Source organism: Manis javanica, chromosome 11 (genome assembly GCF_040802235.1).
Source record: "Manis javanica isolate MJ-LG chromosome 11, MJ_LKY, whole genome shotgun sequence".
Classification (NCBI taxonomy): Eukaryota; Metazoa; Chordata; class Mammalia; order Pholidota; family Manidae; genus Manis; species Manis javanica.
In genome coordinates, this window is record NC_133166.1 from 94,913,357 (window position 1) to 94,938,863 (window position 25,507).

General features: G+C 41.2%; 1 protein-coding gene across 1 annotated transcript in view; it reads right to left on the bottom strand.

The window, feature by feature from the left end:
• Positions 1–990: 990 nt before the first annotated feature.
• Positions 991–25,507, bottom strand: part of CENPF (centromere protein F) — a 50,233-nt gene continuing 25,716 nt past the window's right edge. The window contains exons 11-20 of the mRNA XM_017650882.3: positions 24,097–24,232; positions 19,007–22,410; positions 14,989–17,796; positions 13,571–13,720; positions 10,881–11,057; positions 10,388–10,549; positions 7,796–7,958; positions 6,176–6,652; positions 5,226–5,404; positions 991–1,942 (exon numbers count right to left, since the gene is read on the bottom strand). Of these exons, the coding sequence (XP_017506371.3) occupies positions 1,739–1,942; positions 5,226–5,404; positions 6,176–6,652; positions 7,796–7,958; positions 10,388–10,549; positions 10,881–11,057; positions 13,571–13,720; positions 14,989–17,796; positions 19,007–22,410; positions 24,097–24,232 (7,860 nt within the window). The 3' untranslated portion in view covers positions 991–1,738. The remainder of the gene's footprint in view (positions 1,943–5,225; positions 5,405–6,175; positions 6,653–7,795; positions 7,959–10,387; positions 10,550–10,880; positions 11,058–13,570; positions 13,721–14,988; positions 17,797–19,006; positions 22,411–24,096; positions 24,233–25,507) is intronic.

Below are 25,507 nucleotides of genomic sequence, written 5' to 3' on the forward strand. Positions count from 1 at the left end.
TTTGTTATCTGGGATCCTATCTGTGACTCAACTGGTTTATCAGGCACTTTGGAGTTAGGACTGGAGCATATTTACTTTTCATCCTATATACAGTACAGCTGATAGTATTACGAGTACTGTTAGCTTGAGGAAAAGAACACTTAATGTCCTGGCTGTCCATTTATGAGACTATGAACAATTCTCCACAGTTATGAAAATGGAAGGCATACCAAGTATTCCTGGTAACAAGGAGCACGAGCCACAGTCCACCTAGGAAAAGATGACAGTGCCTTCAAGGCTGCACGGAACGACCCAGCCAGCCCTCCTGAGTGGAATCTTCCAGTCACTGGAGTGAGCCAGGAAAGCCGATGATGGCTTGGTCCCAGTGATGCCCGCTCTGGGCCATGCCCTTAGGCACTTGGCAGCCTTGGGATGATTTATGATAAGGATACAGCCCCAGACCACAGCCCCAAGCAACTGAAGAAATAGGAGGGAAGTCCGATGAATATGAAGTTGTCCTTCAGGACAACTACTAATCCAACAATAGAGGCCACCTTGCACGGGACAATTTTAAAATATAAATGATGGTATTTGTCAAGGTTTATACATCAATCTGAACTGAAAGCCAAGAGCAAATTATCTTTCACTAGCTCAGGTCCTGGAAAACTTTTTTACCTTGATTCAAGGACACAACTTGTTCCGAAGTCTTTGGATTTGACATGGCTCATAATGCTTGCTGTCATCAAAAGATGAGCTGGAAAATACCACATCCTTGTATCCTTGCTGATGTGATTTGATGGGTACACACAGTGTGCTAGGCACTGGTGGGACACACTATATTCCCATATAATCTTCAGGACCTACCTCCCAAATCATGTCTTTTCCTATAACTACATATGTTCACTAAATATACTGGCATCATTTGTTAAAAAATTCTTACTTTCATAAGAAGCTGTTGAAGTTAGCAAGGAATGGTACCAATGTTCATAATACATTTACATTTAGGAATCATTTTTACTGAAAACAAAGGTAATTTTTTATTAGAAAAAAACTAACATTTTAATACAAGATCACCAGTTATGAGAATGCATACCAAAGAATGGCACCAAATTGGTCTTAGAAAGAAACAGCACAATGATGGGGCACCTGAGAGTCCACCACAGCTGTGAGGAGCCTGCAGCCAACAGACACACAGTTCCCACCACCTGACACACAAATATGTACAGGTTATGTAAGATTTAGAAAGCACATCAGAAGAGAAGGATGAACACACCCACATACGCATATCCATGTGTGTATATGTGTGTATGTTTTCCTTCATTTTTCTCCGCTCAAAGAAATTCCCAATCTAGAATTATTTGATGCCTAATACTACACACAGGAAATATCACAAAGCAAAAGTTTACAATTTCCTGGGAGCTGTTAACTGGAAATATAAAATGGGTTTTGCATTCTTTTTAGTGTACAATCCACAAACAAACAGAAGTTGTTACGTAGTGCTTGCCTATTAAGTGTAACATTACTGAAAAGCTTTATTTATACAGTCTTTACATCACAGAAGAGGAGGATCAGTGCTGAAGACGCAGGTAATCAGTGCTTCCTGACTTTTCTGATACTTACAGGGGGAGATCTAAGAGTATAAAACATATTTCAATTTCAAAGGAGTTGTTTGCTTCCCTCTGATCATGCGCTCCCCGCAGGCACTCCACTTGCTGTTCAGTCCTGCACCTTCCAGGGGGGCAGACACACAAGGTCTCTCCTACTGGACCCTACAGTTCTCGTTGCTCTTGGACTCGGGGCCAGCTTCTGGGCTGGGGGCCAACCGACCTCGCTTGGCCCTCGAGTCCTCCCTGGGGCTGTCAGCGGAACCCCTCTCAGGAAGGTTACTGCCCGAGAGAGATCTCGTGGAGGGTTCCCGGAAGATGGTGCCTGAGTCCACTGGGCTTTGTTGAGCAACCTTGACCTGCAGCACAAACATCTCTGTTAGAGGCTTAAATCACCACATTCACATTTCTACAACACGGAAAATAAGATAGTTATGTCACCAAGTATTAAGTTAAATTCTTCTGTAGGAGTTATTCATGGCTTTGTTATTTCTTCTTCCTGAGAACAGGCTCCACCTAACAGAAGCTAGGGCGATGTTGGACAGGACCCCTGACAAGCCACCTCACAAACTTTCCTTGAAGGCTCCGATGGCCAGAACTTGCTCGCAAAGCCAGTGTGACATTCCCAGGTCAGAAGGTAAGCTTTTTGAGGACATCTATATCCTTTTCATCTTTGTATCCCTAGTGCTCAGAACATGCCTGACTACCTAGCAACATTCAAAGAGAACCCACACCAGCTTCCATTTGTCCTAATTGAGCCCCTGCTGTCATTCAAATGAGCATAATCCAAGCTAGGACCACCTTTCATGGGGTGGAACCTTTACTTATAAGACTGAAAAGACTTGCTTCTCATACAATGGCATTTTAATCATTCTCCTTAGACTTTTGTTTTCTTTCTATATTGAATTCAGATTATAGCAGAAGGGCAGTTACCTAATAACAAAGTCCAGAGAGAGTGAATCCTCTTTCCGATATGCTGCCCTTGTAAGAGAAAGAGGGATCCCAGAAAATACAAGACTTTAAAAAGAACCAGATGAGAGGGCGGGTGGCTAGTAGAGCCACGATTTTTTGAGGTTTACAAAGTAGTGACACAAAATGTGGAGTCAGGGAAAAGCAAGAGGAAAAAGACAGAGAAAGTACAGAAAAGCTTCACTCAACCAGAGTTATAGGCGAGAGTAAAATTTCAAGTAGGAAGATTTTTGAAAGAAAAAGAGAAAAGGCTCCTAACAAGGGTGATGCGCATTCAGTACCGATGCTGAGCAGTCGCCATGTGACGGATCACTTCCTGAGCAACTCACTCCAGGGACCTCCTTCTGAAGCAGTAAGAAAAAAGAATGGAAAGTATTTCCCCATTCATATTCTTTCCATAGGAAGTATGTGGTTTTAAAAGGCAGCTAAATACTTTTCATTACAGAACATAGTAAATCTGGCCAACAGATCAAATCCCTGGAAAGCTTGCCGCTCCTTCAGATTATGTTCAGGACACTTAAAAGGAACAGCCTTGAAGGATCAGGTCTTAATGGAAAATGACCATCCTTGGAAGAAAAAAAAGTTTTACTGGTACTTTTTTTTTTAAGTAGAAAGTAATACAAAAGACATTCCTCTTGAATCCATCAGATGCACAAGAGCCAATCTTCAGGTTCACTATTAAAAAAAGGGACCGAAAGAGATCATACGGGGAAAAGAGAATTTGAGCTCATAAAACTTTCTTTATCCCAATTAAATAGCCAAAGCCCATCCCCCATTTGTTTATTCCTCTAGACTCAATTACTCTGATGCCGAATTGAGGAAACTATAGTCTGTGATTAGAGTTTATACTGGGAATTGATCTTCATGTTGGTTAGTTAGCCTCAGACTCGTCCCTAACTGGATGAGGTCAGATTCACCAAGTATTTAAACTATTAAGTGTGCCCATACCCTAACTGTCTTACAAACTATGCCTGCAGCCACAGAGGGAAAAGGGGGAGCAGGTGACAGCTCAGTGTTGATCAACCTCATTAGCAGGAAAAAATGCAAGGTCCCACTAAACTGACAACAGACGTGGTGGTGACAGCATCACTGTCACCCCTACAATTTGGTGGGGGTCCTCTGGGGCTGCCCACCAGCCCCAGTTCAGTTAAGTCTACATACACAACTCCCCTGTCCCCAGCAAACGAGGAGCTCCTGGGCTTACTCACCCCAGGGACATAACAGCAAGTGATGGGTCCTCACCTGATCTGCCCTTTACCCGCTTCCCTCTGGACTTGCCAGAGTCACTAAAGGTCCTGCTAAATGACTTAGGGAATCACACCTCTCAAAACTCAGCCAGTCCTTCAGGTGGGGACTCATAATCCTGAGTTTTTAAGCAACTGCTTTAGGAAATGATACCTTGCTCTGTATTTTTCAAACTGAAAGAGGAAACGGGCTTAACAGATGAGGCAAGATTTTTATGAGGCGACTCAGCAAAGGTTGAATTAAACTAAAAATCAATAGTCTGAGTTTTGAAGAGTTTGTATCTAACCACGAAGTCTTCTCTCAGGAGGAACCCCCCACCCGCATTCATTTGCGCAAGTGCACAAAATTGCTTAGCAATTCATAGCTGCTGGTGCTCACTGCAGCCCGTAGTTCATGCACTGAGCTCAGATCTGTAGGAAACCATGGTTACTACTCTGTAGGCACCAGATTCAACAGCGGTGTGGAGAGAAGGCCCCCTAGTGGATAAAGCTCTTTTTTCTAGATAAGAAGTATGAATGCCACAACACATGTAAATGGCTTTTCCAATCAATTTCTCGTACAAGAAGCAAAAAAATGACTGGTGGTGATTTCATGAGATGATTCTCTAATGTACTTCTGAACATCCACACCTGCAATCACTTCAGGGCAACAGTAACAGCCCCTGTCATTCAGCAAGTATCACTGAGTGTCAGACACGGTATTAGGCATGAGGCCACAGGTAAATCATAAACAAAAGGAACTAGCTCATCAGAACTCGTACTGCACCTCAAAGGCAGATATTTAGCAAGTCAGCGCAAATAAAGTGAGCTGCCATAAAGCAGTGAAAGTACAGGGTGGTATCTGCACATCATGATTTTGTTTTTAGAGAGCCAGGTAAATACTTTATTTGATCCCCGTAAATGTGAGCCAAGCAGGAAGATATATTAGTACACACAGAGCAGCAAGGAGTGGCTCTGGTCACCCACCGAAGGAAATGGCACAGCGTACACCAGAACATGACCTGACTTCCCCTGCAGCCAGGGCTGACCTTGAGGCTAGGAGCTTTGGTCAAGCAGCTGGGGGGGCAGATAGGTGGGAGGAAAAAGTGTGCAACAAGCAACGGCCAGGGCCTGTGGCCAAAAGGAAGTCTCCTTCTTCAAATCCTGCCATGGCAATGCTTGGTATTTCCTACAAATCCTTCGGGTTCTGACCTACCAATTTCCCATCAAGCTATTCATAAGTAGCCTGTGGGGTCCAGGACGAGATTGTGCACGAGGGTAAAGTAGTGTTTATCCTCGGGTCTGCTCACTACTGCCTTATTTATAAATGCACTAAGAACAGTGGACTTTAAAGAGCTCCTGAGCCAGAGTGCAGTGTCAAAGCCTTACCCAGATAACACTGCACATTTCCTGGGTTTCAGGGGGCTGATGCATGTTGACAGGAGTTTACCTTTTGTGCTCTGCTGCCCCCAGCTGTTGGTTTGGAGGTCTCAGCGTGATTTTCTTTGTGGAGACTTAGTGGGGATGGTGCTGGCTTCTGTGCAGCAAGGCGGGGACTGGTCCTCGTTGCCAGGGTTGTTCTCCGCAGGACATATGGGCTTGTCTTTCCTGATGGGATGTCAGCAAACCCTAAGGGCAAAAAAGCTGCCGGTCAGCACTGCTAGGTCCAGCTCTCCCCACGATGGAAACAACAGTTGTTACATAAAGTTTTGACAAATGTAAGGGGAATTCCAAAAACACTTTCTCCCAGCTCCAGGGGACAATGGATTAGCTTCACAGTTGCCCTGGGAGTTACCAAATCAAATAACAGGTTTTCTCCTACTGGAAGCACTAAGAAACCACATGGGAAGAGAATAGACAGTAACGTTCAACAGAAAAATGTTTCCTGCTTCCTCTCTATATGTGGATGTCTTGACTCATGTTTTCCTAAGATGTGAAGACCCAGCAGGCCTTCCTGTAAAACTTAGATTGGAGGGGAAAAGGGGGTAAAATGGAGGAACACTGGGTTTAAATGAAAAAAAAAAAAGGCAGTAAGTGGCTGCAGCCAGAGGGCTAGCGCCATCAGCCTGTCCTCCGGCTCTCCACATGCCTAAAGGTAGGAAAGCTAAAGAGTGCCCTTCATTGGGGGATTTTTCAGCACAGAAATATCAAATGCTAAGATTTTTGATGGTCCTTTTTCAAAGCTACCAGCACTTTTTGAACTGTGACATGAGTAATTAGATCCTAGTCATTCTCTCACGACCGAAGGAAAATACCTTACCAATTTGAAAGTGAACTACTGCTCCTGAAGGTCAATTGGCAGTGTTGCCCAATAACCTAAAAAATAAATGCTTCTGTCTTTTTGTATGGGAATTTTTCTATGGAACTTCAAAAGAAAGTGTTGTGTTTAAAGATTTCTACCTTTCTTAACAACTTCTGGAAGTCCCTCTGGCTCAAACTCAGCGTCTTCAGCATCCCCTGTAGAGTAAATACTACTTTTGACTGCTTTCCTGCTTTTTTCAGAAAATGTCTCTGGTGCCAAAGGTGTTGTTCCTCCTCCATTTTCCCGAATCCCACTGGACCTTCGCCTTTTGCCTGAAGCTTTATTTTGGCTGGCTGATAACTTCTTTTCAGTAACAGAAGGGACTGGAGATGGTCCTGGAACAACTGAATCTGGCAAAGGAGAACTCTGGAGATTAAGTCTAGGCTGTTGTGAAGTCAGACGGGCAACCTGTGTCTCTAACATCTCTCTGGCTTTCTCCAGCTTCTCGTGGCTTATAAGCAGGGAACAGTACTTCTCCAAGTATTCGTCTGCCTCCTTGTTTTTCTCTTCAAGAGTCTCTTTCAGTTCTTTCATCTCAGTCACTAACTCATCTACATTAGCATCCACAGCAGTACCTGTCAAAAATAAAGCAACACATCACGTCACTTGACGCTTCCCCTAATTAACACTGGGCATCATAAAGTAGACCGCTTTAGACTTGTTCCTTGATTTTTTGCTGGGGAGAAGTGGGGCACCCATGTCTGTATATGTTCTTACAGTTCAAACAACGTTTGTCTAGGAGGGATCATACCAAGGTACGTGTTCTAAAAATTACATGACTCTTACCAGGAGAGCTTAAATAAAATCCACCCAAATCTCAAGCTTAAATACCAGCTAACCCATCAAACTTTCTTGTAGTTATTCCTATGAGAGCAAATGGATAAGTTTGTGGCACCCCCTGTTCTCCCCTGACAATTATTTACTTCCATCTTAAGTGAATGAACAATAAAAGTCAAAGAACATGAAGTCTCTGTTGTAATGGCTTTGGGAGACAGAAGGGGACCAGTGAGAAGGCAGCTCTAAAATAACTCCAAAAACCATCTGGAGGCAATGGAGAGTCTGATGGACTAGGTGGGCACTATAATCGGGGGAGTTTCATCAACTCATAGCTGCCATGGTTGGCATTAAATCTGTGTGAAGAACCCCCTGAGATCACTCGCCCAGCTATGGTCCAGAGACCCACTCACTCTATGCTTGCCATCATCTTTCCACACAGTAAGAGCATCCGCCCTGGGAACAGTTGTCATTTCTTTCCTTCTTCATTTCCACATCCAAAAATACAGCCCCCACCCCCAAACCTTTACATGTAGGTGACCCACAAGGACAGGCCAAGCACAGCCATAATCAGCTACTTATAAATTGCCATCGCCAGCTCAGATGCCCATTTGCCTTTGACGTAGGAACTACGTAAATGGACACCCACATGAAAAACGCTTCTTGGAATGGCTCATTAGCAAAAAGTGCTGCCAGTTTATTGTACGTTTTATAGAACAGAAGAGGAGGTGTGTCTGTTTCAAAACGCAGGCTTTGTTCTGAGTCCTATCGATGACCCCAAGCTGAGCACAACATGCGGAAACTGGAAAATGGATAACTGCTGAAAATCAGCACGGAGTAACAAAAGCACATGAACAGCGCTTCCTATGCGTACAGACCCTGCGTGTAAGATTTCACCAGGCGAAGCCAGTTTGGGCCCATTGATGTGCCCAGGTGACACCCACCTGTGTTTGGGTCCTCTTGCGCAGCCCCAAGGTGAGACAGCTCTTTCTGCAACAGTTCCTTTTCCTCTTCCAGCTGTTTACAGGACTTGATCAACAACTTTATTTTCCCCTGCGCACGTTCATTTTCCTTTTTCAACTGATTTGCATATTTTAGATTGTCCATCTACAAAACAAAACCTTGCATTTAAAACCTGAATTTCTTTTCACATGCATTTAAAAACATAATCATGAGACATAATTAAGAATCATAGATTATAAATTTAAGATTTGTTATATTCAAACTAAAACATCTAAAGATGCGTGAAACACCTTTCCTACCCAACTCAGTCTAAGCCTCCCCAGTAGACACTGGGTTCGCCACTCCCTTTCTTAGTATCAGCAAGCGCAAGTCCTGGTTCCCAAGGTGATGGCCTATGAAACAGCCTGTGTTTATCCCACAAGAATCACACCTGGGGAGGGGAAGGGGGGATATGTGGACATGTTCTTGGTGGGTCAAAAATTGTTGATGAGAGAATCATGTTCCCATTTGAAATCTGTGCTGTTGCACAATTTCAATACCTAAAATGGAATTTGTTTTAGTCATACCAAGTGAAGGCCAAACAATATTATGGCTCACGATACAAATTTACACTTTATAATAAGTGAATAGAATAGAACGGTGGGCATCAGTCACAGCTCAATAATAGAAGTTCACAGTACCCTAAACACTGCAAAATCCACGTCCCACAAAAACCTTGAAAATGATATAGAGGCAAAACTTGACCTGAACAGACATAAAGGTATTTATAACCTTTATTTATCCCACCTTGTGAGAATATATATACATACGTTTTGCTGCAGAAATATGAACTTGATTATGAAATATTACCCCGGACTCCTGCTGGGTTATTATGTAATATATGGCATATTGCATTGTATTATGTAATATCGAAAAAAATGCAGAGTTCTAAATTCAGTGCTAAGAGTTTCTGCTAAGAGACTGTGAACACACAAAGGCAGACCAAGCCAAAAGAGAGCCTGAGTATCATATTTACGCTGCAAGTAGATTTAATTCTTTATATATTTCATCTTGAAACAATTTATTAGCAACGTTGCAGTAAATCTGTACTTTCAGATCTCCTGTTTCTGATTCCAACCATAATTCAATTAGAAATCCATTTAATTCAATTTCATCAATGCTTATCAACTAGTACTTCATTAAAATTATATGCGCTCTGGACTCAGACTCCAAGAAGGGACTGGTGGTTACCAAAGGGGAGGGGTGTGGGAGGGCGAAGGGGAGTGAGGGGTATTATGTTTAGCACACATGGTGTGGGGGGGTCACGGGGAAGACAGTGTAGCACAGAGAAGGCAAACAGTGAATCTGTGGCATCTTACTAAACTGATGGACAGTAACTGCACTGGGGTGTGGGTGGGGACTTGATAATAGGGGTAAATGTAGTAACCACATTGTTTTTTCACATGAAACCTTCATAAGAGTGTATATCAATACCTTAATAAAAAAATTTTTTAAAAAACTGTATGTGCTCTGAATAGACTCAACTAACAATATACCATTTTGCACACAGTATGTAGACAGACATTCTCCACAGAACTGTTCAAGACTTAAAAAGCAGAAAGCACATTTGAAATATAATGTTATATGCCAATTTTACCTCAATTTTTTTAAAAAAAGCAGGAAGTGAGTAAATTAAAAAGTAGACCTAAAGCTACTTCTTTTCTCTTATTAAACCTAACATCTCTCATTTTGTGGCAGGAGAACATTATTGATCATTAATGTTATTTTGAATTTGATTAGTCTGTTTTTTATTGGTATATTTCCCTCTGTCACTTGATAATTGTATAAGAGCCATAAACGTAAGTTTGTCTCTAATTTTCTGTTTGAATATATTCAATATACAATATCATCATTTTTAAAATTTAAATAATCTTACAAGTAAAGGCCTTTACTGGAAGATCTTTATTTTCCAGGTTCACTTTTATACATTCTGGATGGGATTTGTTTTGTGAAAAATATTTGTAGGAATCAAGAGAGCCTCCCTTTTTGAGCAGAATAACTATAGCACCATCCACAGTCTGAGAATCCTGAGACTAGGGTTCACCTCTTTTTTTTCCTGAGAAAAATATCTTATGGTCCTGCATGGAGAAGAGGAGAATGTGTGCCTGACCAAGTGCTCCCACACCTTGACCTCCCGATAAGCCATGGGAAAGTGGGTTTGGTGACAGCAGTGAACTTGGAAACAAATAAAACAAACCTTTGGAATTAACCCACCAAATTATTATCTATGGCTGGAGGGGTCTGCCCTGAGCTGCCGTCAACTTATCTTGAGACCCATCTTGAGAACTCTGTACCATTCTCCAGTTGGAGAGGATTCACTGAGCCAGATAAAGTTTATTCAAGCTATAAGACTACAGACCATCCACTGATTTTTAAAAAAAATAACTCAGCAAAGAATGAATGAGTGACATTATTTTTTGACTGCAATATAATTCTCATAAAATTAAAAGGAAAGCACTTAATTCCATACCACTACAAACACTCGTATCTGTATGATTCATTCTAAGTCATGAAGTTGTAAGAAGTGAACATACCTTGGTTTTCTTTAATTCTTCTAAAATCTGAGTGGTAGCTTTCAAAGAATTATTGAGTTCTTCTTTACTCGACTTTAAGAGGTCCATCTCTGCCTTCTGTGAGCTGAGACATTCTTCTTTAGAAGTCAGTTTCTCTCGGTACGTCTGGATTTCCATTTGGTACTAGGGCAGAAAAATGTTACTTTAGCCAGAAGGCTCAGCTGGAGAAATCTTAAGGAAAACAACGTAACACTGCTGTTCCAAGGACCCTCTCAAATCATCTTAGCAACTCTCCTACTACGCTACTCCAAGACGGAAATGTATTTCAAAAACGCAAGTCATACAGGAGACATGTACAGGCAACTGGAGAAAGGTAGTGAAGGTAATACGATGTGACCCTTCATAAGGTCACATAGCATAGTAACAATGCAGAACGGTGTTCTTGCAAAAAATGCTTCATTACCATGGTCAGCATACACTCCGTATCCCCAAGTCACCACACGCCACATTTTACCTGTTTGTTTGCATCCACAAGCAATGCCTCATGCTTCCTGTCAGCTTCCTGAAGCTGTCGCTGATACTCAGCTATTTCTTCTCGCATTTTCCCTTGCTTTTCCATCTGGTCTTTGTGTACACAGTCTAAACTCTTCTTCAATTCACTATTTTCTCGCATGAGCTCCTGTAATTGACCCTAATGAGAAAAATAATAAAATCACAGGACATCCTTTAAGAACCTGGCTGTGTACCTTTAGGAAATACTGAAGAGAAAAAAAGGAGTGTACAGATCAAGTCAAAATCTATATAGACCTGTGCTATAACCCTTAGCAATGCATTCGCTTTAAATTGTGATTTCATCTCCAGTGATAATTTCTGCTCAGCCCAGCCACTCCCAAGATCACACCCACAAGGACCAGAGACTCTGAAAATTCAACTTTAACTAAACCCTCTGAGACCACACCCTCATCTTCCAGGGTCACTTACTTAACTTCCACTGCAGTGAGTCCTTGACCTCATCAATAGCACCACTAACGCCATGACCACCTTGACACTTATGCCCCTCAGACTTCCGTTTTCTTCCTCAGCCAGTGTAGATTCCATGTTCTATCACAGTGAGAATTTCCTTCCAAATGCCCTCAACTCTTCTGCCCCTTCTGCCTCCACCACTCAGGACTGGCAAAACTCCAGCCCTGGAGGCATCTGTCTTCTCTGTTTGACCCCAAAACCATCTCCACATGTGTTCATTATATATTGGCTGCAGCTACTCGCTCATCTCCTGTTCACTCTTCAAGGCCCTTCGAACCTGGTTTTGCACCAACCCCGCTAACGTAGCTTTCCCGGGCATCGCTGGCCTCCGTGCAGCAGACCCTAGGAGCACTCTGCAGCTGCAGGCTCCTCCGCCTGCTGAGCAGTACCGCACACTGCTGTCCACCCAGCCCCTCCCAAGGCAGCCTCCGCTCTGTCTCGAGGACGTGACACTCGCCTGGTTTGCCTCACTGTATCCTGTGGCTTTCTTCGCTAGCCCTTCATCCTCCATATTATCCTGCATGCTGAAGGTCTCTGGGCTTCACCATCAGTATTTTCTACTACTCCCATAACTGTTAAATACTCTCTATATTCTGAACTAGCCAAATTCACATATCCACCTTAAGCCCTCCTTTCAAACCCCAGCCTCATGCGTTTGGTGTCACTTTAGATTGCATTCTCATTCTTTACCATGGCTTCCCTAGTGCTCCAATCTTTTACACATCATTTCCCATCTGACTCCAGCCACAATGGCTTCCTTCCCATTTCTAAAAAAAAACATGCAAAGACCTTTCTAACCCCAGAGATTTTACCGCACTGCTCTCTAGACCTAAAAGACAACTCCTTCCTCTGGGTTGCTCTGCACACGGCTGACTCCTCACCCTGCAGGTGATACTCTCGGACCAACCTGTCCAAACTAGGTTATTCCCTGCTCCCACATCCCACTTACCTATTATTCTGCAGTAAGGAATCTTATTTGATGCCTTTAAAGGACTAAACAGTTTATGATTATGCTTCCTATTTAGTAATTTACTGTGTGCCTGGATGGTGCGCTCTGTGAGTGCAGGAATAACAGCATAGCTATGGCTCAGCATTCTATCCCCTGACCTTAGTAGCACTTAGTATTCATAGAATAAATATGCGAATATATGAATGAATAAAGCCACTGCAAACTAACACATTCATATGTATGGAGCTGAGGCTTCCTTTTAGTAGGGCTTCTAACTGAGACACAAATGACATGCTTGGGACACTCCCAAGGCGCTCAGTACGGAAGATTTCAGCAGACGCTGTACTCAAGCCTCATTCACAGGGGCTCCTCCCGTGCGGCAATGTCGGAAAATTCTGTTAAGTCAGTTACTGAGATTAAATGCCAAAACTTTCAGAAATGTTATCACATTACTACAGTATTTAAAGAAAATTACAAATTTCCCCAACTCCTTAGACAGGCTATTACAAATGTCATTTCAGCTTTTCGTGATTGTATTTTGCTATCCTCTTCTAAGTACTACTTAGGGACGAAGTTGCACAAGGACTGCATCAGTACAGGACTGTTGACCATTTAGCTATGTTGGGCAAACAGGTTTCACTGTATCTGTCAACTCTGCATGCCTGGTAGCTGCCGCCTAGGACTCAGTGCTCGGAGGTTCAGGAGAAAGGAAAGGTGTGAACCAGCAATGTTTGCTTTGGGAAAGCAGTGGGGCAAGCGGGCCAAAATGCTATAGATCTAGCACACTAACACTGCCCTAAAAGAACACCCTAACACAGACTACAACTTTACATTTTGCTGTGACTTTGTTAGTCCTTAGCAAGATCAGTGCAGCTGTCTCTAGCCACATTCTGGCTTGTAATCTGTAAAGGGCTAGGAAAGCAGATAACCCTATTGAAAGCAGCATGAAATCTATTTCATGTGAGATAATGTAGCACAAGGGTTGTCTTCTACAAAAAAAATATTTAGGCTGTGTGACAGGTTATTTTCCTGTGTGCAGAGGCTCCTTAGGACTCCTTCTGGGCTCATGACAGTGCTGGATAGTAAAGGTAACTCCAAGTCTGATGTGACATAAGCATGGGATTACCTTTTTTATAAGCTAAAAACAGTTCGATACATTACAGGAAGGTCTTACAAAAAGGAGAGTGCACACTGAATTGACAGTGTAATGAATTGGTCACAGAGAAACTTACTTTGTTGCTCATTATTTCTTCCGACATCAAATTCAGTTCTTCATTTAGCCTATTTTTCTCCCCACTAAGTTCTTTCAACTCTGTCGTTTTCTGTTCCATCGCGTGCATTTCCCTCTGCAGCTCAGCTTCCTTCAAAGCCATGGTGTTTACCTGAAATTTCATCTTCGTTAGGATGTGCTTTTGGCTGTCTGTTGTGATCAAATTAATCAGTCTGATTCAATGTATTCATGACATTCACTCGAGCCTTCAATAATAAAATGGAACTTGGCTAATCCTCTCTTTACTAATCCACTCTAATATTCTCAGAACCAACTGGGAAGCTTACCTTTTCTTCTCAGCAAAGATTTACTGAAAGACAGCAATAGGGAAAGGAATGACAAGGAAAGATAATATTACTAAGTCTTAAAATCCTTCATAAAGGCATTAATTTGTATTAAACTTGAACATCAGAGAGTATTGTATGAGGTAGTGTCTTAGCTTTTTATCAGCTCTTGAATCTCTGCTAATCCCCCAGTGCCATGCTAATCTGAAAGAGACATGCCAATGATTAGTTAAAACCAGGAAAAGCTATTGTTTGCATTTGCCCCTTGAAGTTGAAACAGCCTGGCAGAGTTTGTCTAATCATCTCTACCATAACTGCCAGCTCTTGCAAGCCATACAAAAACTTGTAACTGTTAGTACTCACATAGTTATGATTGACTGCATTTTCTGGACACTCCCTTTTTAATATTTATCCAATAAAAAATGTAAATTGAAGGAATTACTTCCCTAGATCAGGAAGCATATAGGACAAAAACTTCATTTTTCTGTAATAATTGAGCTTTATCATAGCAGATCTTCTCTTCTGTCATCAGCTAACAAAATAGGAGACTGCACAAAAGAGAAGGTACAAAGGAGGGAGCCGCAAGCAAAAATCCCCTGGACACACCCTGGAAGCCATGAGGTTCTATTGGTACAATCACATCAGCATCTTTAACAAGTCTTCCTTCTAAAGGCAAAAAAGGCAGGGCAGGGGCAAAGGAGATCCCTTCTGATCCTAACTTATATTTGTTACACTCTCTAGAGCAGCAGATATGAGAAAGCTACTGTTCTAATGAACTGTAAAAAAAAAAAAAAAAAAAAGGATTTAATTAGAATCAGGAACTGTGCATAACTCAAAGCTTCTATGTCCAGGTGCCACAGTGAAAACCTGGGCCGATCCATGGATGTGTCCCATGCAAATGTGTGTCAGAGCAAAGAAAGAGAACTTACTACTGCTGGAGCCAACTCTACATCCCCAGTTTAAAACCCCACAAACTTAAAGCCTTTACAAAGTTCAGTCCAATATGCAAATGCTGACCTGAAGGAAATACACTTCACTCAGTGGTTATCCTCCCTCATGACTGTCTATTCAAATATAAATAGACCAAGCCACTTACTTTTTCAACAAAGGACATTTTTTCCATTTTTGTCAATTCAAGCTCTTCCTCCAGATTCCTGCAAGACTTCTGCAGAGCTTCTGAGGTATCCTGCAAAGTGCTGTTCCGGGATTGCAGCTCCTGAACCTTCTGCTCCAATTCCACTGCTAGGTGCTCCAATTCTACTTTCTGCTTCTTCCAAAGTTGCTGCTCTCCTTCCAGCTGGGACAGTTTAGAGAAGAGCTGCTCTTGCTCTTGAATTCGCATTTTTAGCACACTGATTTCTTCATCCTTCTTCTCTAGTTTCTGTTTGCTATCTTCTGCTTCTTGAATGAGGCCACTCACAGAAGATTGCAAAATAATGTGATTATTTTTTGCCTCCTCAAGGCCTTGTAGCAACTGAGCCTTCTCATGCTGCAGGGAGTCCACCTGGTGTCTCAGAGCCTGTTCTTTGGCCTTCCAGGCTGCTACCTTCTCATTTAGCTCTTTTAATTGCGTTTGAAGCACCTCCACTGCAATTTTAGCGTCTTCTTTCATCTGTACTTTTTCCACTTCTTTTTCTTGCAATAGACTTTCAAATGAAGAATTTAATATTTCTAATTCAGATACTCGTCCTTGTGCATTTTGTAATTCTTTTGTCAGATTTTCTTTTTCTGATCTGATCTTGACAAGATCTAATTCCAATTTGCTCAGATTTTGGGCATTCTCCTCTATTTGTGCTTTTAGGGTCTCTACCTCTGCTTTGGAACTCTTGGCCTCAAGAATCACATGCTCTTGGTTTTTTCCCGATATCTCTAGATCTCTTTCAAGGTTCTCAACTCTATCCTTAAGCACAACTGCATCATGCTCACTTTCCTTCAGTTTTCCTAAGACATGCAGCTGCTTCTTTTCATTGGCTTCTAGGTCGACTTTCAGCTTTTCGATGCTACTTCTCAGCTGATGCACTTGCTGCACGGGGGGGTCCAGACTCTGTTCTTGGACCTTCCAGGTTTCTTGGTCATTATACAAGGCTGCTACTTCCTCATTTAGCTCTTTCAATTGTGTTTGGAGCATCTCCATGGCAGCTCTAGATGCTTCCTGCATCTGTATTTTTTCTTGCTCCTTTTCTTCTAATAGGTTTTTAAATGAAGAGAGTAATGTGTCTAATTCAGACACTTGACCTTGTTTTTCTTGGAGCCGTTTTGTCAAATTGTCTTTTTCAGACCTCACTGCGACGAGGTCCAGTTCTAAAGCTTTCAGGCTTTCAGTCACCAGTTCTGCTTGTGTTTTGAGGGTTTCCACCTCTGCTTTGGCATTCTCGGCATCAAGAATCACCAGCTCTTGGTTTTCTTCTGACATCTGCAATTCCCTTTCAAGGTTCTCAACTTTATCCTGAAGCGAGTCATTCCTACGCTCACTTTCTTTCAGTTTCTGTAAGACGTGGAGCTGCTTCTTTTCGTCAGCCTCAACACGGACCCTCAGCTTCTCAATGCCTTTCCTCAGCTGGTGCAGTTCCTCCTGGGTTGAGCTCAGCCTCACTGCAACCTCCCCCTTCTCCATGAGCGCAGCCTCCAAGGCCTTGGCAATGTCCAACTTTTCATGTTCCAATTCACTCAGTTTGCTCTGCAAGCTTTCAGATTCCCTCACGAGTGATGTTTTCTCTTTATTCAGTTGTCTGGTCTGGTCTTCCAGCTCACTTTTTTCCAAAGACAGTGCCTGTGAGTCCTTTTCCAAATTCTGCAGCTGCTCCTGGAGATAAGCTTTATCTTTTATCACCTTGCTGACCTCTGAAGACAGGGTCTGAAGGAGCTGCATTTTGTCCTCTACCTCAGCTCCTATGTTTATGTGATGTAGGCATTCACCTTGATGAGATTTGAGCTCTTGTATCTTTTCCTTCATCTTTTCAGACATCAGATCCAGCTCTTTCCTATCTTTTGACAAAGTATCTAATTCTCCATGAAGCTGGTTTCTCTCATTTATGACCACAGAGAGTTCTTCCTGAAGACAGGTGATAACTTTCTGCTTATTTTCAACATCTCTTTCCAAATATAGCTTCTCTGCTTGGACTCCCTCTAAGTCAGCTTCCACGGAAAGGGCGTGATGCTCGATGCTACCTTTCTCAGCCTCGATCCTCTTCAGTTCATTCTCCACATCAAGCAATCTCTCTCTCCACTTGTCGTTCATCTCGGATATTTTATCTTCAATAACCTGATGTGACAATTCATCTGTGCCCACTTTTAAATTAGAACCGAGGTCTTCTGAACCTTCTCTTCTCTGGTGTAACTCCTGGTTGTCACAAGAAAAGGATTCCAATTCCTCACGTAAATTTGATTTTTCTTTCTTAAGTTCCTCAACTATTTTTTCCAATTCTAAACATGCTTCAGTCTTGGTAGTTAGTTGTACTTTCTGCAAATCAAGTTTTGAGTCTAACCCTTTTATTTCATTTAACAAACTTTCAACTTTTTGGTCACATTCCTCTATGACATGACATAATCTCAAATTCTCATTTGATGTCTCCTCTACCTGCAGTTGGAGATTCTGAATGGTTACCTGGTTCTCCAGAAAACCCACAGGTACCAAGGCATTAGGACCAGAAAGTGACAGTTTGGAAATGTGTTCTGAACAGCCCTGGGTTTTATCTTCCACTACAGTCTTGTAACTGGTTTCTGGTGACCGCTCCCTGGACCAATCTGTCAGTGTGACTGCACCCATCTCAGTTACTTTCTCTGTCTTTAGACCGAGATCCTGCTGTCCATCTTCTTCACAGATCTGATGAATGTCATGCACTGATGTTCCATCTTCAGTTTCTGATTCTTTTATATCACAGCTATCGTTTCCATTCCGAATAGCCTATAGATGAATTATGAGAATGCATTTTTTTAAAGAAGAATCAAAATAGAATAAATCAGATTATTACTTGATAGAAATTGGCATCTAGCCTCTGCTAGACACATACATCTCTTCAAATGGCATGTTTCCCACCACATTCTCCTCTCTCCATCCAAATTGTCAACATAATTAAATATTCAGTAAGTGTTCTCCATGGGCTTACCCAATTCTCCAAGGCACTAACTGGGTAAGATATTTATCAAGAAGAAAAACCCTTCAGTCATTTCACCATCTAAATCACAACATATTTAAATTTCTTTGTTTTTTCTTGCTAAGAATATTCTAGGTAGCTTAAATATAGTATTTCCTTTTGTTATCAAATAAGAGAGTAACATATTCCACATGAAATTTTCAGTTTCCATTTTTAGCATTTATAATTGTCTTCAATAAAAGGCTTCATGACCAGATTCCCAGCCTAAGGACTTAATCACAGAGCAGGCACTAATTCTTGATAAATCACATGTCTGACCTCACCTGCCTGCTGCCACCTCACGCCTGCCCTCCCTACACTAGAGAGGCAGACAGGGAATCAAGGGAGACTCTGACTTTACAGCATTATTAGTGTCCCTGGAAGACTAGAAAGGACAGTTGTAAGTAATGAAATGATTTTGTATTCAATTAAAAAAGGTCTCTTTAAACAACTGATACCCAATCATAGATTTGTTATCAGAGCAAATTGTTAGAAAATTATTCCATAATATGCAATGAACTCCTACATTTAGTTTTATAACTATAGCTCTGTAACATTTAAAGTCATCTGAAAAGGGCAAAAGAGGTTAACAGTCACATGGCATTACCATTCACAAGCTCTTATTTAATGTTTAAGTGTGTTTTATTAACTCACAGAGTGAAGACACATGCATATCCTGAAGAAGACTGACTCCATGATAAGAATTTTCTCCAGGAGACTTGAAAAAAATCATTAGTAATTTCCCATATAATAGTGGCTCAACGTAATCACTGTATAAATTCACCCTCTCCCATAAGGCTTAACCATTGTTCTAATGTTCTGGCTTGTTTTAAAAAACTGTTTGGTGTATTTTGCTCTTAAGTCCTTGGACTTTAAAAATATTTTAAGTGGGATTTAGTGGAGAGCTCAGTTCCACAAACACTGCGCGCCTACTGGGCATGTAATCAGGGAAATAGCATGTAAGTCATGCCAGGTACTTACATCCTCTACGTCAGTGCCGAGCAGAGACCGAGAACTCAGGTCCAGACCTTGTAACTGGAGTCGCGCTACTTCGAGCTCAAGTGACAGGTGTTCTGTCTGTTTCTTCTCTGCCGCCAATTTGGACTCCATCTCCACAGTCACGCTTGTCAGCTTCTGCTGCCACTGCTCATTTTCTGACAAATACTGCTTCCTAAGACGGTCGAGCTCTTTCCTCTCAGAGCTTAGTAACTGTTTGAGCTCTTCAATTTCCTTATTTTTCATCATCTCTTGATTCTCGATTTTCTCTTCTAGCTTCTTAAGGGACTGCAGGTACATCTGACAGATGGTCTCAGGTTCCTCGACCCTCCCCACTGGGGAGGACATTGCTTCCTTGGTCAGAGTCCCTTCCTCCAGACTTCCGCAAGATACTTCCTCTATGTGAGACTGGTTTGCTGAAACAATCCCTTCTATGTTGTTAAAAAGAGATGTTTCTCCTGTCTGTTCTAAAAGAAGATCTTTGTAAAAAGAGGACTCTCCCAAACTTGTAAGACCAGGGCTGTCAGTCACACCAGAGAATGACAAGGACAGAAAATGTTCCTCCTCGGGTCCCGGCACCGCCTCCTTTACCAAGTCCCCTTGAAAGTTTCTCAGACTCACTGACAAGACTGAATTTTCAGCCTTTAATGTGTCGACATAGGACTGTAAATCTGACATCTTAGAGCTCATTTGACAGTGCTGATCATGTAAAATCTTGTGTTTGCTTTGCAAAGATGAGAATTTCTCCTGCAATTCTGCAAAGTGCCTTTGAACTTCTTTATTTGACAATGTCAAATAGTCATAGCAATTACTGTCATCCAAAGGATTTAAGGGTGCAGACTTCTGCTCATTTTGTTTTCCACCAAATTCACCTTCTGGCATTTCTTTCACTAACTCACCTTGGAGAAGACCATTTTCATCATTCAATATTTTAACTTCACTGACTAATTTCTCTACCTCTTCAGCCATTTTACTAGTTGCTGTGATACATTGTGATCTTGAATCATTCAGCTCAGACATGAGTCCAAACTTTTCGACCTGCAGTATTTCACACATTTTCTCTAATTCATTCAGCTTGCTCACTGCTGTTTGCAGAGAGCACTGTAGATTCGCATTATCATTTTGACTCGCTGACAACTCATGAAGCACGGAAGTATACTTTTCTTTTGTGTCTATTTCAGAGTCTTTAGGGTCCCTACTTTCTTGTGACTGAGTGTCTTGCTGCAAATTTCCAGCTTCCACTCTGCTTCTGATGGTCTGTAATTCATGCTGCAGGTACTCCTTCTGTGTCTCACTTTCCTGAAGTTTTAATTCCATATTTCTTACCTTTGCTTCTAATTGTGCCAGTTGTGCATTATAACTGTCCAGAGAAGTATCTTTAGCTTCAAGCTCTACTGGGAGTTGAACATCACACTTACATATCTCACTCTCTCTTTCATTCACAGAGTCCCTAATTGGTTCCAATTCTAGAGTTTGATGCTGATGTACAGTCTTCATCAGTGTCATCAGGTGCTCATTCTCTTGTGATAAGGCACTAAAGTCCTTCTGCATCTGACTTTGTTCTTCCTTTAAAGTCATGATTTCTTGCTTTAAACTGTCAGCCTCGCTCTTGGAATTGTTGTGCATGTCTGTGATCTCAGATCTCAGATCTTGCTGCACTGCCTCCAACTCTAATATTAGATTCTGGTTTCTTTCTTCAGCTAAAGCTAATTTTGTGACAACTGCTTGGTGCTCCTTTGCAAATGTTTCTTTTAGCTGTTCCAGTTCCTTTTTTCTATTTTCACAAACATCAGCACATTCATTTAGCAAGCATTCTAATTTAGAATTCTTTTCTTGCGCTGCTTTATATTTTTCACCAAGATCCTCAAATGTGTTTCTTGTTTCTTCGCATCTTTGTAGTAAAGCAAATCTTTCTTGCTTGTACCGATTAGATAACTCTGACATGCTTTTGTCTCTTTCATTTATGCAGCTAGAAAGACTCTCACATTTTTGGAGTAAGTTAATCTTCTCTTGATTTAAGGTTGCATTAATTTCCTTGAGAGTCCCATTCTCTCGGGTCAGCTCTTCAATTTCCTTTTTATGTTGAGAAATGATGGAGTTCATTTCCTTTTTCTCCAAGCTCAGAGTTTCAGACAGAAGTTGTAGCTCCTTTAGAGATTCCTGAAGTAAATGGTTGTTCTTTTTTAATTCTTGAATCTCTGCTTGCTCAGTTTCTAATTTTTCATTCAAAAGTTGGAATTCTCTTTCCTTGTGCTCCAGGGCAACTAAAGTTTCAGCAACAACATTCTGATGAACAGAAGTGTCTTCTTGTAACTTACTAATGCATTGACTTGTTTCAGCTACAAAACTTTGATGCATCTGTTGTTCTGCTTTGATGAGATTTTCTTCTATTTCTCCTCTGACTTGTACCAACTCTTCACACTGCCTTTGCAGATCTGAGTTCATCTGCTTTTGAGAATCTAATGAAGACTCAAGAGAAACAACCCTACTTTGTAAGATGGTTGAATTTTTTTGAGTTTGGTCTGCTTCTAAATGGCATTTGCTCCATTCTGAAGGCATGCTTCCTTGCTCTCCAATTATACTTGCAAAGGAATTATTCACTGCAGGCTGCTGTTCAAAAGCCACAACACTTCTGTGATGTGCTTCATTTGTCACCAAAGAGTCTTTGGATTTTAGCACATCCCTGAGGCTCTCATTCTCAACATGCAAGTCTTGGTAACGCTGGTCTTTGTCCATTATTTTACTTGATAGTAAGTGAAGCTTGTGTTCTAGATCTCCAACTTGCTCAGTAAGCTGGGAAATTTTCAAACACATGTTTTCTATTTCCTTCTTATGTTTCTGATCCGAGAGCTCGGCTTTCTGTTGTAAGTCTACATAAGCTTGTTTCTGTGTCTCTGCCTCCACAGTCTTGCTGTCTATCACATTGTGAAGGTTTCTGATCTCGACATTTAGATTTTCTCTTTCCATGTCCAGTGTTCTTACTTTCTCACTGTATTCATGACTTTTTATTTGTTGTGTCTTAAGACAAGTTTCCAAGTGATTTATTTTACCTTGCAAGCTTTCCTTTTCTGATTCCATCTGATTTAAAAGTTGTTCTTTTTCACTGTTCCAACGAGAAAACAGAGTTTTTTCTTCTCTCAATTCTTCATATTCTTTCTTTTTTAATTCTAAAGCACTCAGTAAAGTTTTGGACTCTCTCTCTGTTTTGCTTAACTTATCATTCAGTTGTTCAATGTGATGTTCCCTTTTCTTCAAAAGATCTTGTGAACAATCTCTCTGCTTTCCCAGATCAGCCAAGGCAAGCTTCAATTTCTCTAAAGTCAAGGAATTCTCTTGCTGATTTTTTTCTTGAAGATCTCTTAACCTGGTTTCCTGAGAGGTATGCTTAGCTATTGAAAAAAAAAAAAGTTTTTTATTGTCATGCTTTAAATAAATATTTATTCTATAAGAACCCTAACTCTTAAAAACAAACAAACAAAGCTTCTCAAGCCCTGTAATAATTAGTATTATTGCCTGGTACCTCCCAGAAAGTCGATAACATTAGATAATTACCTAAACTTTTACAGAGACAATGAGAAAATGGTCCTTTTAAGGATTGTCATACAGGTGTTCATCTTCTTTCTAAACAGCTTAATGTGGTGTTGTATCAAATAGCAAGGGATTCTTTTCCTAAACACTTCAGCTTTCTTTTTCTTTGTAGGTGTTACATGTACAGGTATTCTTCCCCTTTTGAAACACATATTCACAAAGAGAAAACTGTGAGAAGAGCAGCCTTGAAATGGAAATATCCCACTGGTTAGAGTAATTCTGGTTTCCTAGAAAAGTAAATAACTCCTCCACCATTCTGGTCAACAATCCGTAGGACTGAGCTTGATATAAAAGAGTATGTGATGCTATCTATCAGTAACTCTTGAGGCCTGTGTGTGAATATTATCGAGGGACAATGTCCCCTGCATCCCAGCCCCTCAAAACCAGAGAGTATCTATAAGTAGGAGAGTCACCTGCAAGGTTTTTCAAGCTCTACACCACCTTGTTCTCTGCCTACTAGCTCACCTCTACCCACTGGCCAGTTGGAAATAACCAGAATGCTTTCATTCCATAGTGATGAGAAGGCTTCATATTCTTCAAGTAAATTTGGGGGAAAATAAAAATTAAGAATCTCAACAGATGATAAAGGCAGCATGTAGCATAAACTCAAATGTTACACCAAATGGAAAATAATTCCTATTTTAACCTGCTAATCTCGATCTACCTACTGGGAGTCGAAGGAGACAGCACAGCAAGGGCTACGAATCCACTTTGCTTGGCAGGACCTTCAGCAATGGCACTGGTGACCAATATCAAAAAAGGCCCCAGTCCTTCCTTCTCCTAAAGTTTTCTTTCAAGAAAGCTGAAGACTGACATGTTCACCAACTGCCATGGAAAAACTGAAAGCTGTTTGGAGGGGATTGGAATTTGAAAAAGAAAACAGTCACGGAAAGTGTGACACACATTCGACAGGTCAGGTTAAAAGAAACCCGAGATGTGCAAATACACCCCAGGTAAGAAAGAAAATGTAAGGAAAGGACATATGGTACATACAGATGAATGGAAAACCCAACGGTGGGTTCATTTAGTGAGTATAGCATAATTCTATGGCTATACAGAAAAAAGGAAATAAAATCAGTCATCAAAAACCAATGGTCATTAAGGGCTAGGGAAACATGCATTTAATATAGGGTTTTTCCATAATAAGAGAAATGGCAATAAGTGAGATGAGCTGTCTAGATGTAACTAACAAACACTCTTGAGATACAAACTGGCACTTTGGGGCCAGACAGCACTGACTATTTATTTTCTGTGTGGAAAATATTTATCCTTCTGGTTTCAAAGTGCTGAGCAGTTTGGGCTCAATGTGTTCCAATAAAAAAGTCCAACTATCACTCTGAAAAAGTGGAAGAGGGAAAACTGTCTTCACATCAGACATCCTCCTGAAGGAACAGAGAGAACCACTCAAAGAAGGTTCCAGTGCCATCCATCCTCCCTTGTGGGGCCACTGCTTAACAGAAGTAACACTGAGCACCAAGTTTTCTTACCCTTCATTTCTTCGGCCAAAGCCTGGCTCTGACTCCAGCCCTGCTTGGCCCTCGTCAGTTCCTCCTCCAGGTGGCACACGGCCCGGGCTCTTTGCTCACACTGACTCTTCAGGAGGCCGTTTTCCTTCTTCAGTCCCTAAAGCACACAGTAACGGTCATAGTCAAAGCCAATGCTTCAGCAAGGGTGACTTCTGCCTTAGTAAGCGTCCCTAAAGGAACTGTTTATCTCACCAGAGGAATCACACTTTTCTTTGACTTCTGAATGAAGTTAAGACATTCTTACTTCAATCTAATTTTACGAACACACGTCAAAACGAAAGGACAAAACCCCAAACTGAAGATAATCTTTTTCCTTAAGAAATGTATTTCTTTGAACCTTCTGCTTGTTAAAGAGGTAGCTCAAAAGAGAAATCCTATTTACAAGACCCTCAAAGACACAAGCTCCAAGTTCCTATCACACCTGAAAAATCAAATACATCTTTACAAAGATCTGATGTGCTAATGAACCAAAATAAATTCACACGACAATGTCTTACTTTTCATTGTAAAACTCTCTTAAGGTTCACAGTTATAAGCATAACTGTGTGAGCAAGATTAGCTTTAATAAATGTTTATTAAGAAAATGTGCCATGTGACAAGGTGCTGAAATGGGCATTATGAAAGATGCAAATATAAAGAAGACAGAGTCTCTGCCTTCAGGTCAGATATCCCCAGAGGGGGCAGATGTAACACCAATCACTTGATACATACCAGAAGTGCTAAATACAAAAGCACAGCATGGGAAATCAAAGGGCTGGAGCGCAGGTAAGAAGTCACTGGCGATCGGGGAATGTGAGCTTTCACAGTGAAAACAGGTTCTTTGAGTACCTGATGAAATGAAGTATCCACGCATCCACGTGCAAAAAGTAGCACTGAAGCACATGCATTTCCATTCTATTACTAGGGAGACCTTCGTATTTTTCTGAAACTTCAACCAATATTTATATGCCAAAATAAAAACCCTACTGTTTATTAACCACGCAAGCCTTGCATAATAAATATAAATCTTCTTTTCATATTCCTCAACCTGTTTTTCAACCTTCAATGACTTTATAGCTGATGAGTATCTCAACCTATATGGTATGCCACCCTCTGGACCTCAAGGAATTGGAACGTATCATCACAAACTCACAAAACCAAGTGCCTCGCATCCATGGGGGCAGGAGAGGAATTTCATAAAGCTATCTTTTTTATTTTAAACCACACTTCAAAAATACCCCTCTGAGAAACAGAGGAGAAAAATTTTGAATCTTAAAGAAACAATTAAGAGCCATCCTCTAAAACCCTACTGCACCGTTAGAAAACAGATGGCCCTGGCACTGACATGCTGGAAGGCTGCCCTCAATTATCAGTCTGGTTACTACCAGCAGAT